The following is a 12512-nucleotide window of genomic DNA, read 5'->3' as shown; positions in this document are numbered from 1 at the left end:
TGAACGAGGAAGAGTAGCAGGAAATGAGAGCAGAGGCGAAGGGGTGATTTAGACTCTGTAGGCCCTTGAATGAAATTTCAGGATATCCTGAATAATGTCTCCCTTGTTTCACAATCTGGAAATAGTGCAGGAAGGTCTAATAAAAGAGCTAATCGATTGCATCTTGCAGCGCTGGCATGCATTTGGTAGAACACTTCTTGGCCCCTCCCTGAAACCTGTCTGCCCCCATTCTGTTTTCACTCACTCCTTTTGTGTCACTCTTTAAACCTGTGGAACAAGTGCCTAAAACTGTTTTATAATTTTAAGTCATCTGTTAAAATTCATGAGAAAAGTCCAGCTGGCCCTCCCACTCCACCACCTCTTCTCTATCCCCGGCCTTCTCAGAAAACTCTTGCCAAACAGAATGAAGTTGTCTGTAGGATTTGCCTTTATTTAAGGTTACAAGTAAATGCTTCTCTCTTTCAGCTTGAAAGTGCTAACAGAATGAACACTTTTGCAGTCAAATGTGGAAGTGGTTAACCATACCTCATTTCCCAACTTCCCCCATGTTAAAACTTCATACTGCCTTTTAAAGCATTCAAGACCCAAAGAGCACTGGTGGTTTCTTGTTATAATAATAGTTAGCATTTAGATGGTACTGGAAATGTGCAAAATCCACATACCTGTAAAAGCTTAACCAATCCTTCCTCTGATCCTGGGAGGGAGGCCAATAGGTATTAGCCTCACTTTTCATATGGGAGAACAAACACACAGAGATTAAGTTCATACAGGGCGTAAGAGCCAGAGGCAAGGCTAAAACGCAGGATTTCCTGTTTGCCAAGCCACTAAACTTCACCTCTTATAAATTCATAGATTAAGTGCAGAAGGAACTGTTAGATCTAACCTGACTTCCTGCATGACACAGACCAGTTACTCCTGTAATGAGTAAAAAACAGCTTGGGTTTGAATATCTTCCAGAAAGGCATCCAGTCATCATTCGCCGTGTCCCCCAATGCATCTTCAGCCTTGTTTAAAAAAATAAAAATAAAAAATTGCTAGCAAGATGTGAACTCTCTTGACTTTATGTAAAGCATGATGAATGTGTGTGTGATAACTACACATGTAGTGCTGTAAATGCATATGGCACTAGAAAGTGTAACACGTTCTCTGCTCTGAAGAGCTTGCAGCATAAATACCGCTAAAATGCCTTTAACTTTAATAGGAGCAGGAACCAGCCCTATGAAGAAGAAAACCTAAGGCAGCATCTCAAGAAGGTTCAGCTCAGGGGGTATAGAGATTGTCAGAAATAACAGAGACTGAAAAAATGTTAACAAATGGTATTTGCAAGTCAGCTGAAAGTAGATTGTTACTTAAAAAAAAAAAAAATCTTTTTCCCCCTCCCTAGCAAAGAACTTTGTGTGATGACTTTTTGCCAGCCGTTAACGAGGGTAGAAGTTGAGGTAAGAATTGGAGAAACGTTATTAAGTTTGGATTTTTTTGATAAACATACTGTTCCTGTATTTTTTATCAATATCTAACAGAAAAGAAATGTCTTTTGGCAATAAGTGCAGTTCGTGTCTTAATAGATTAGCTCACCTTACAGGGAAACATGGTGGATACAGCTTTTAATCTGCTGCCCGTGTTGACATGTCTTTTGACAAGAGCCCATATGTGAAAGTGGTCAAAAGCGTATTTGTTATAAAATCACTAATAAATACCATTGTTCACAAACATTTGACTCACTGTGCTTGTAAAGACTGAACAGGTTGAATTACAAAGTAACTTGTTCTCCCTCACCGCCGCCCACCCTGGAGGGCAGTAGAATGCTATCTCATCACAGGGCAGTTGCCATGTGATCTGTGTAACATGTTTACAGTAATAGTTCCCTACAGCTCGGAGCTAAATACTTTTAAGGAATTCAGTGATTTAAACTGAGTGTTTTCATTCTCAAAAAAGAGTGTGCCTTGTCTAGTGAACCTGTTATCTTATTGCTTACTCTGAACTTTATTAATGTGTACAGTACAAACAGGTGTATCTGATAAGAGAGAGAAAAATACATGCACGTCTCAGATCTTGATGAACACAAAAATGGATCACTCACTTCCCAGCAAAGACTTACTAACCAAGTGTAGTAGTGAGGGGCTATCTCACTACAGCTAAATTACTTTGGCAAAGGATTCTACACAGCACTTACAATATTTGTTAATACTTCTTGATATAGTAATAAGCTAAATTATACCTGTTAAATAGAAGAACAAAGTTGATTTGGGTGGAATACAGTGCCATCTCTGTTGTTTGTTTATTTTCAAAATTTAAGACTTAGCCATGGGTCTCCAAGTAATTGATGTGTGTTAGCAAGTTTCCTTGTTGGTATTAATATGCATGAATTGCTGTGTAATGCAAAAGAAAATACAGCATACCTGTAACTCATTTGAATAAATGTCTTTATTAGACATGTAGAGAAAGAAAATAGTTAACACTGTTCTGTTCTGTGTATTTTTTTTAAAAAAGGACTCTTGCTGTCTCAGAATTTAATGCTAGTGCACCTGTAATAAAACAAATCTGCCCTCAAATTCTAAAATTATAAAAATTAGACATGAAGTATTTCACTAATATACATCTCCCCCAGCAGAGAGAAATAAATTGAATAAATAAATTAATTAAAATAAATTAGACATCACCATGAGCTTCTATATATTTCTGTACAGAGATGCACAGCAATGTACCAGTTGTATTTTAAGAACATATCATGAACATATCCCAATGAATTGTATATATTGGACGTGAAACAGTTAAGCTGAGAATCTGATAGGCAGACTTCTTGCAAAAGATATACATGTGAATAGCATAGGAGGGAGGGAGCAGGCCAAAAATAGGTCAGGGAGATATTTTCATTACTTTAGTGATTTTATCTTGCAGGGCTAGAATTTCCCTCTGCAATGCTCAGGAATTTCTGACTAGAAGAGAGTACTTATTCATCGTCAGCTGGAAAGTAGTTGTGCTAGCCCCAGTCACAGGATGGGAAAATTTAAATCAAGTCCTTCTCCAGAGTGTGTGTGGTTATGGGCAAGTCCCATGTAGTGAGTCTCAAACATCATCACCATTGCCTTTGGAGGAGGTAGAGGTGTAGTCTCAGCTGGTGAAGAGTAAGCTTGCTCTTTCATACCAGGACCTGAGACACAAACGGGCAGGCTTACGTAGATTAATCATGTCTAGGGTTCACATTTTTGGATTGTTCAAATGTGTTTTGACTTCATCCTACTCAAGTGCCTGCAGCCAGGGATTATGAATAGTGTGAATAACTGTGACTGCAGAGGATGTCAGTGCTTTGCTTCGCTAGCCCAAGAGAGTTAACCACTGTTTCACTCAGGACACGTGGAGGAGGAGGAGTTAACTTAATAATGGGCAGGGTGGGGTATCAGACTCAGAACAAAGTGAGTGCGTAGTGATCCTCAGGGATCAGTTCTAGGACCTTCAGTGCCAGAAACGCAGACCTCTGCCACTTGACCACCTGCCGTTTGAGAGCACTCTTTTAGTTGGAAGTAGTTGGTTGTTACAGCCACTTGAAAAGACATGCTCACAGGCAGTAAGCCAGTGCATACTGCACACAGGCACCAGGAAGGAGACGGCTCGCCACACTGCAAAAGAAAACTGACTGTTAGGGCTGTGTTTATACAGAAAGTACATACTCATTTGTAATATATTGTAACAGATACAGAAACCATTATATGGCAAATTACTAAATTAATATACAGGGCTGTGTGCAAACAGCACACTGAATTAAACAGGAGTTCTGCATCCCTTTCCCACCACATTGCTTTGAAAATGAACTTTTGCCTGTTTGTTTTATACGGAAGTCAACTATATTTACACAAACCAAGCCCATTTTCATTGTGCTCCTTTGTCGACATGTTTTAAAGAATCACAGATGCGAACACCGCATTTATTGAAATCCTTAACAGTAAACATAGATTTTTTAATAACAAGAAAGACATTATTTTCACTCTGATGCAAATTCACTCGTTATTTTTTCTCTTTATTTGATGTCTCAGAATAAAGACTGACTTTTATTGTGGTAGTAGAATTATGCACATTTATTATGATGTGCTAATAATTCAAAATGTATTTTGTAAACTAAGTTACCAAGTCCTCACCTTTTGGTGATGCCCCATTGATTTAGAAAATTGAATATAATTGAGAATGCTTCTTTTCTAGTAAATTACTCCAATGCAATAACCCTTCTTATAATTTCATAATAAATCTACTCAATATTTTGGGGACACAAGCTATTTCAGGGATATCTGCACACCACCTGTTTTCCCTAAGAAACAGATTTTGCATTTGGATCTTTGAATTAGTTGTAAGTCTTTAAACAGTCAGCTTCAAATTGGTTAAATCATATTCATAAATTTAATGGATTTATGCCCCCAAAGTGGATAAAGACTCAACTGTTTCAAATAGCAGCATACAACTGACTTCAGGTCTTTTGCTAGTAATTCCCATTTTGGGGTCCAGAACCCATCTTTTGGAAATTTTCTATCACCCAAATATGTCTAATAACTTAAGTCTCAGTCTCACTATTTATTACCTATTTCTGAGTGCTGTGGCTCAGAAGACAAAACTTGACCCTAAGAAAGAACACAATTTTTATCTAACTCTTGTTGATCTCCAGTTGCTACAGAAAAAGAGCAGGAGAATGGATAGTTATATAATGATGTTTCGACAAATTTAACTTTTTATTTTATCATTATTGGCAACTATGAACTCTCCACACACATATTTTAAAAAAAGATCTTTGCAAGATTCATTAGTGTTTGGTCAGCTTCTTATTATCTTATCTGTGTGTGTATTTTGTTCAAATTCCAAAAATAGCAAACAGATATTATAAAATTGACTTCATCCTGAAATAAAACCATTTATCTGGTTTTTTTTTCCCATTGGAAAGATTTCCAATCATTTATTTCTCCATGTCACTATTGTTGGGGCATCTGCCCTTTTCCAACAACAAGATATAGAATACCAGTCCTCAAAGTTCTACCATTTAGCTGTAACATCAATATGTTTTCAACAGATTAGCCTTAGTATAGACTGAATTTAAGTTGTAATGTAGTACTAGGTACCTAGGTATTTAGGGCATTGGGTTTTAAAAGTGTGTGTACAGTCCCTGAGGCCTAAATACTGGAGCTCAACCCTAATTTTATGCAGAACTGTGTATTTAGGCTATTTGCCCCTTTAGTTTTGGATTTCATATTAAAGCAGCTACAACAGATCTGACCAAACCAACGTGTAGCAGCCGTGGAACAAATCTACAAATAATCTGCTGTGTAGTGTTTTGTTTGGGTAAGTAAAAAAAAAAAAAAAAAAAAAACTGAGCTATTTCTAAGGCTATGGTGACCTCTAGTGGCTGATTACTTAATTGCCTGACTGATCATTTTTCCCCTTTATGATGCAAAACCCTATCAGTAATAAAATGTGTTATCAGTAATAAGTTAATGGATATGCAGATTTACTAAATAAATTATATTTTTCAGTTTCTACCTGTCCATGTTCCTACTGAGGAAGAGAAAAAGGATCCTACTCTTTTTGCCAACAGAGTCCGTAATACCATGGCAACGTATGTATCCATATAAAAAAAATTCTCAAGCACTTACCAAGAACTGTTCTTATATATCCTGGGCACTGGTTCAAATATATTTTGAACTGTTTTAGGGATCTGAAATATTTCAGGGAGTGATTGACAAAGCCATGATTCACCTGAGTCCAAGGTTTCGTATTTGAATCTCTAAATTAATTGTATAAGGTGTAAAAGCCTCTGTAACTAGACAGTTCCTAATTGGCTAATTATTACTGACTAGTAATAAGTTAATTGTTCTGTGCTCCACTATAATGCATTTAATTGGTGTAAAGCGGGGGTAATCATTTGCATGACAAGACATAAGTGCACAGATTCAGTTTTCTCTACTGTGGTTAACGGGCCTAATTCTGCTCTGTTCCAACAGTGTAAATCTCAAACAATTGGCTTGACTCCAGTGTAATGACTGTGGATTTGCACTGGCATAACTATGAACAGAATTTGACCCAGCAGCTATACTAACCGCTTAAGTGGTGCAAGGATAAATTCTCATCTTGGCTGTTTATGTATCACCTTTGAGACCAGCACCGAGGAAGGTTGGAGAGAGGGGGCGGGGGAGTAAGATTCAAAAATCTCTTTGTTAAGATGTTTGTCTTTCTACTACATTTCAGGGCTTTGAATGTGCCAGTTACAGACCATACTTTTGAAGACTGCAGACTTATGATTTCAGCAGGACAGCTGACCTTGCCCATGGAAGCAGGGCTGGTGGAGTTTACCAAAATCAGCAAGAAACTGAAGTGAGAGAGGTTTTGCTATTCAGAGTTCTTTAATGACTTTAGAGCTGCACAAGACATTGTGTCGTGTTCTCCAGAAACAGTAATATTGGTCTGAAGTAAATAGGATGAAATTCAATAGGGACAAATGTAAAGTACTCCACTTAGGAAGGAACAATCAGTTGCACACATACAAAATGGGAAATGACTACCTAGGAAGGAGAACTGCGGAAAGGGATCTGGGGGTCATAGTGGACCACAAGCTAAATAAGCTAATATAAGCTAAAATGTAACACTGTTGCCAAAAAAGCGAACATCATTCTGGGATGTATAAGCAGGAGTGTTGTAAGCAAGACACGAGAAGTAGTTCTTCTGCTCTACTCTGCACCGATTAGGCCTCAACTGGAATACTGTGTCCAGTTCTGGGTGCCACATTTCAGGAAGGATGTGGACAAATTGGAGAAAGTCCAGAGAAGAGCAACAAAAAATGATTAAAGGTCTAGAAAACATGACCTATGAGGGAAGATTGAAAAAAATTGGGTTTGTTTAGTCTGGGGAACAGAAGACTGAGAAGGGACATGATAACAGTTTTCAAATACATAAAAGGTTGTTACAAGGAGGAAGGAGAAGAATTGTTCTTCTTAACCTCTGAGGATAGGACAAGAAACAATGGGCTTAAATTGCAGCAAGGGAGGTTTAGGTTGAACATTAGGAAAAACTTCCTAACTCTCAGGGTGGTTAAGCATTGGAATAAATTGCCTAGGGAGGTTGTGGAATCTCCATCATTGGAAATTTTTAAGAGCAGGTTAGACAAACACCTGTCAGGGATGGTCTAGATCAGGGGTCGGCAACGTTTGGCACGCGGCTCGCCAGGGTAAGCACCCTAGCAGGCCGGGCCAGTTTATTTACCTGCTGACGCGGCAGGTTCGACCGATCGCAGCCCCCACTGGCCGGGGTTCGTCGTCCCGGGCCAATGGGGGCGGCGGGAAGCGGCGCGGGCGAGGGATGGCAAACCCCGGCCAGTGGGGGCCGCGATCGGTCGAACCTGCCGCGTCAGCAAGTAAATAAACTGTCCCAGCCCGCTAGGGTGCTTACCCTGGCGAGCCGCGTGCCAAACATTGCCGACCCCTGGTCTAGATATTACTTAGTCCTGCCATGAGTGCAGAGGACTGGACTAGATGACCTCTCGAGGTCCCTTCCAGTTCTATGATTCTATGAACGGAGGACAAATTGCCTGGTTGATTATTTGATCTCGCATAATGTATTTTAGGATTTGAAAAGTAATATAGTCTCTCTAGAAATTAGAGATGGAAAAGGCCCACTGGGACTAAATTATGGCTTGGACTATGTGCCTGTGTGAGGAAGTAAGAATCTGTCTATTGTAGTTCTATAGCCCTCTGCTACAGTAGTATCTGAGCACCTCACAATCTTTAATGTATTTATCCTCACAGCAGCCCTGTGAGATAGGGAAGTACTGTTATCCCCATTTCACAGTTGGGATGCTGAGGCACAGAGAGCCCAAGTGACTGCCCCAGAGTCACACAGGAAATTTGTACCAGAGCCGGAAATTGAACCTGCATCTCCCAAGTGCCGCCTACTACCCAAATTAAGGGACCATGCTTCCTCTGTGTTGGGGATAGGGTGCTGTCACTTCTCCTGACAATGAGATGCGTTCTGGGGTGCATCAGTATCATTACTCAGCCAGCGGCTTAGTTGCAGAGCTAAAAGGTGCCCTCTCCCATGTGGGAGCTAATGCTGTGACATGAAACAGTGATGGCTGGGTGGAATTCAAATTTAAGGCAGTGAAATGTTGTCTTTAGTTCTGTTGCCAGATGTTGCCTATGCTTCTGAAAACTTTCATCTTCTGTGCAGTGAGTGCTGAGATACCTAAGCACAGAATTAGTTTTATTAAAAAAAAAAATAGTTTTCAGAGGTTTTTAAATGCTGATTCAGTATGAAATATCGCACATTGAAAGCACAACCTTTTCAGTGTACTACATACTCCACGCTATCCAGTTTTCTGCTGTGGAAACTGCAATCACTCTCTTGCTACTAAAACTCCATCTCTCTTGAGCCCTGCTACACAGAAGTTAATTATGTCTTCCTCTGATTTTTATAGTCTAAAATGGGATCCTATCCGAGATCAACTGGATACATTTGCTGCTATTGCAAATGCCTCCAAAGGGGGAAGAATTGGAATGGAGGAGTTTGCCGAGCACTTGAAGCTGCCTGTCTCAGATGTTCTCAAAGAGCTGTTCCTACTCTTCGATAGGGTAAGGATTTATGGCACTGACTGAAATAAGGTGTCTTAGTAACATTGTCTTAAGAATCATTTTCCCTAAAGATATTTGCAAGCATAAATCTAGCTCACAAAAGGAGTAAATTGCCAACCAAAATCCTATTGACAGGATTGTAAGGCTGCAGGTAACTGAGGGAGCCCAGTACATGTAATACGAGTGCACTTCGTGCTTGTGGAAACATGCTGTACTTTGAAAGGTTGCCATTTATGCATTGTGTGCTATGTACAATCAGCATGGTATGCTGCAAGCAGGGCCGGCTTTAGGCTGATTCCCCCGATTCCTGTGAATCAGGCCCCGCAGCATCCGGAAGAGGCGCCCCGCAAGTAAGGCCCCGGAAGACAACTGCTGCCGAGGAAGGACCCTCCGCCGAAGTGCCGCCGGAAACCGATTGAGCTGCCGCCAAATTGCCGCTGCTATCTTCGGCGGCAGCTCAGTCGCTGCCGCTGTCTTTGGCGGCATTTCGGCGGTGGGTCTTTCGAATCGGGCCCCGCACGTCCTAAAGCCGGCCCTGGCTGCAAGCACTCAAGCATCTGTTGTTCACGTTTTATTTTGGGAGTTTCACAAACTTTGCATGTTTTTCCTGGTCCTGCTTTTAGTAAACTTCCTTATCAAGGAATTGTGCCATATAGCACTGACAAAACTTGTTTTGAGATTCTCCAGGTCTGAACAAATTCATCAGCGGAAAATGAAGGGTCCAATTTCTTCTTCTTCTTCTGTTTAAAACACTGACTGTATTGAAAGTGCCTGATCTACACATTTCATTGCCATAGACCATATTTAATCCCAACTGTTCAGTAATGACCATAGTTTCCTAGAGAGAGACACTATTGGCTAAGGTCGTACTTTTCCCCAAGCTGGGACTTTCCCGTATGCTGAGTAAACTGTTGTCATTTGAGGATCGCTCTCCATGCTTACAGTGTGGTGCTGATTACCAGATTACGGTATGGCTCCATGTAGCAGGGTCCTACAGAGCAGTAGAGTAGTTGAGATTTTTATTTTCACTGAAAATTCTATCCACTTGCCCCAAATGAAATCAGTTACGCTTAAAATCCCAGGTCTTTGACAGGATAGCAAGCTTACTGCTGATGCTCTTGTAAGTCTGGTTCAAGCGTCTCATCAATACCTTGTTCTTCCTGCCTGCTTTTTTTTTTTTAATTTAATTTCAAAATACTCAACTTGCACGCAAGAACGCAGCTCTTTGGGGAAGGAAGGGAAATGAGTTATGGGAACTCTCAGCTCCAGGTCACTGACTTGAGCCTCGCCCAAATTTGTAGCCACCAAAAGGCCATCAAAATCTCAGATAGTAAAATGAGTGGACAGGGGCCCGTGATATAGAAACCCCCATCAGACCTGATTCTTCTTCAGTCTTAGCAGAGAGGCTACAGACAAAAAATGAAACTAAACTATCCTGACCGTTAGGCTGTGGCCATCACCGTAAGTGGGAGGTTGAGACCCATTGGCATGGCTGGTTAGGCAATCTTGTATTGTTGCTAGCCACGCTGCACCTATTTGGACAAACAAGTTACTTTAATTTCTGAACTCCAACAAAGGTAAAGACATTGGAGAGGACAATGCAGGGACAGATACAACCATGGTAAACTGAGCAGATCTCCTTGGGAAGTTAAGTTAGAAGTCTAACCTTGGCTGTGGTCCTTTCTAATGTTGCGTTGCTCAAAGGACCACCAAGGACATTTTGAAAATTTTGCTGTATGGTTTTCAACCCCTCAGTATTACCCTAAAATGGTTTCACATCAGATAAAACAAATCTGATCTGTAAAATAAAAAGCAAGCGTTCAGAGAGAGAAATACTTTATAACTTGTCAAAAGCAGAGGGTGGCTGCAGGGAGCTGATGGAATTCAGGCAACCAAAGGCTGCATCAGACGTGCCTGGGCATGGGGAATACTAATACTTCAGACAGATAATGTGTATTTTGCTCACACCCAGCTCAGACTCCATTACTGCTCTCAGAGGCTGCAGGATTTTCAGCTCTCATCTGGTTAATTCTCTGTAAATCATTCACCATGTTTCTCGCTCAAGCCTTACTTGGTGGTGGGAGCAGTGGTGGAGGGGGCCTTGCAAGAGGCCTGGGAGGTCTTTTAGCAGGAGGTGGACAAGGAAGAGGGAATCTTGGAGGACTCGTTGGAGGACTCGTCAACATTATCAGTGAGGTAGCAGCTCAGTACACCCCAGAGCCACCCCCAACTCCTCGCAGCCACTTCATGAATGTGGAAGCCGGCGAGAGCGAGGAGATCCGTCAGTTCCGCCGACTCTTTGTCCAGCTGGCTGGAGATGACATGGAAGTGTGCGCCACCGAGTTGATGGACATTCTGAACAAGGTGGTGGCCAGACATAAAAACCTGAAGACAGAGGGCTTCAGCCTGGACACATGCCGGAGCATGGTGTCAGTCATGGACAGTGACACAACCGGCAAGCTGGGCTTTGAGGAGTTTAAGTACCTGTGGAACAACATCAAGAAGTGGCAGTGCGTGTACAAAGAACACTACTCCGACCAGTCGGGATCTCTTGGGAGTGCTCAGCTGCCAGATGCCTTCAAGGCTGCAGGGTTCCAGCTGAACGAACAGCTCTACCAGATGATCATTCGCAGATACGCCGATGAAAATGGGAGCATGGATTTCAATAACTTCATCAGCTGCTTGGTGCGACTGGATGGCATGTTCCGTGCCTTCAAATCCCTGGACCAAGATGGAGACGGCCTGGTGAACATGAACATTCAAGAGTGGCTGCAGCTGACCATGTACTCCTGAGAGAGCACACTGGAATGGAATACACTCCAACTGTGTGCTCTTGTTTATACTGGTGTTAACTAACTGGAGCCTTTCTCCTTGTTCAAGAGCAACTGTTTTGTTGCTATGAAAGAGCACGCAATACTTTAATGCTTAAAAAACCCTTAGTTTATTGTGAAATGTTTGTTTTTTCTACTGTGTACATTTTACAGTTGTTTGGATTGTTGAGGGGTTAGCAAATGGAGCATTTCTTGAGCCGTGCAAGACTCTGGGTGTGTGCGCACACATATGCATATGAGTACCTATAATAGAAAACTAGATTTGGGTTCAAAAAGGAGAGAACGTTGATGGGAAGAGTAGTTGTTAAGGCTTTCGTCTCGTATAGCATGTTGGTGGCTGGTGGATGTATACATATAATACAGAATACATTTCTGATTTTTTCTTAAGATTGGGGTTGTTCTTGATGACTGTTTTGATTTTTATGTGTTATCTATCAGTGCTTATTTTGCTGGAGGCAGAAGCTGTGCTTGCCTGTAGGGAAATTGCTAGTAAATAGAGGTGTATTGATTTCTAATTTGTAAGGAATTATTTGTAATGAGGAAAATAAAATAAGTTGTAATTATTATAATAATCAGTGGATTTTGAGAGACAAACGAAATCTCTCCTCTTTTTTACTTCTGCTGTCTCATTGTTTTCAGCTGAAATGTTTCCTGGGGACCTGGTGCTTGGTATATACTCTTTTTATTCCTGCAGCCTTCTAACAAATATTTTTACTGTAAAGTGCAATAATCTGAGTAGTGTTAAAATACAGAATTGCCTATCGAGAGGGCCGCGGAACTGCTGCGGTCACCTATTAGACAGACGGACAAATTCAGCCTTGGCTTATCTCCATTGAAGTGGAGTTTCCTCAGGGATGAATTTGACTCACAGTCTCCAACTACAGTAGTTCCATTCATGTCAGGGCAGAGATGCTTGCCATGGCGTTAAAAGGCAAGAAGCAGCAGGAACTATAGAAGGTGTGCGCCTGGGGGTCAGAGTGTCCTTGGCTGCTTTAAAGCAAAATTATTTTACGTGGGCCTAGTTGCTGTGTGTGTGTGTGTGTGTGTGTGTGTGTGTGTGTGTGTGTGTGTGTGTGTGTGTGTG

At 41.3% G+C, this 12512-nt stretch overlaps 2 protein-coding genes across 4 annotated transcripts in view; both read left to right on the top strand.

Moving 5' to 3' along the window:
- Positions 1–12512, top strand: part of LPCAT2 (lysophosphatidylcholine acyltransferase 2) — a 54123-nt gene that overhangs the window by 32111 nt on the left and 9500 nt on the right. For all 3 annotated transcript variants that reach the window (XM_024201405.3, XM_024201406.2, XM_026652688.2), the window contains 4 exons: positions 1385–1439; positions 5511–5593; positions 6223–6348; positions 8444–8597. In XM_024201405.3, coding sequence (XP_024057173.1) covers positions 1385–1439; positions 5511–5593; positions 6223–6348; positions 8444–8597 — 418 coding nt within the window. The remainder of the gene's footprint in view (positions 1–1384; positions 1440–5510; positions 5594–6222; positions 6349–8443; positions 8598–12512) is intronic.
- Positions 10647–11390, top strand: CAPNS2 (calpain small subunit 2). The gene has a single exon (XM_024201407.1). It carries the CDS (start codon positions 10647–10649, stop codon positions 11388–11390), a length of 744 nt encoding a protein of 247 aa, XP_024057175.1.

The sequence above is a fragment of the Terrapene carolina genome, unplaced genomic scaffold (assembly GCF_002925995.2).
Source record: "Terrapene carolina triunguis isolate 2854851 unplaced genomic scaffold, T_m_triunguis-2.0 Scaffold130, whole genome shotgun sequence".
NCBI classification, from domain to species: Eukaryota; Metazoa; Chordata; order Testudines; family Emydidae; genus Terrapene; species Terrapene triunguis.
Note: the sequence above shows the minus strand (reverse complement) of the source record. Positions and strands in the feature narration are given on the sequence as shown.

What these genes read in the sequence shown, in the direction of transcription:
- CAPNS2 (XM_024201407.1), top strand. Translation starts at nt 10,647, where the DNA reads ATGTTTCTCGCTCAAGCCTTACTTGGTGGTGGGAGCAGTGGTGGAGGG.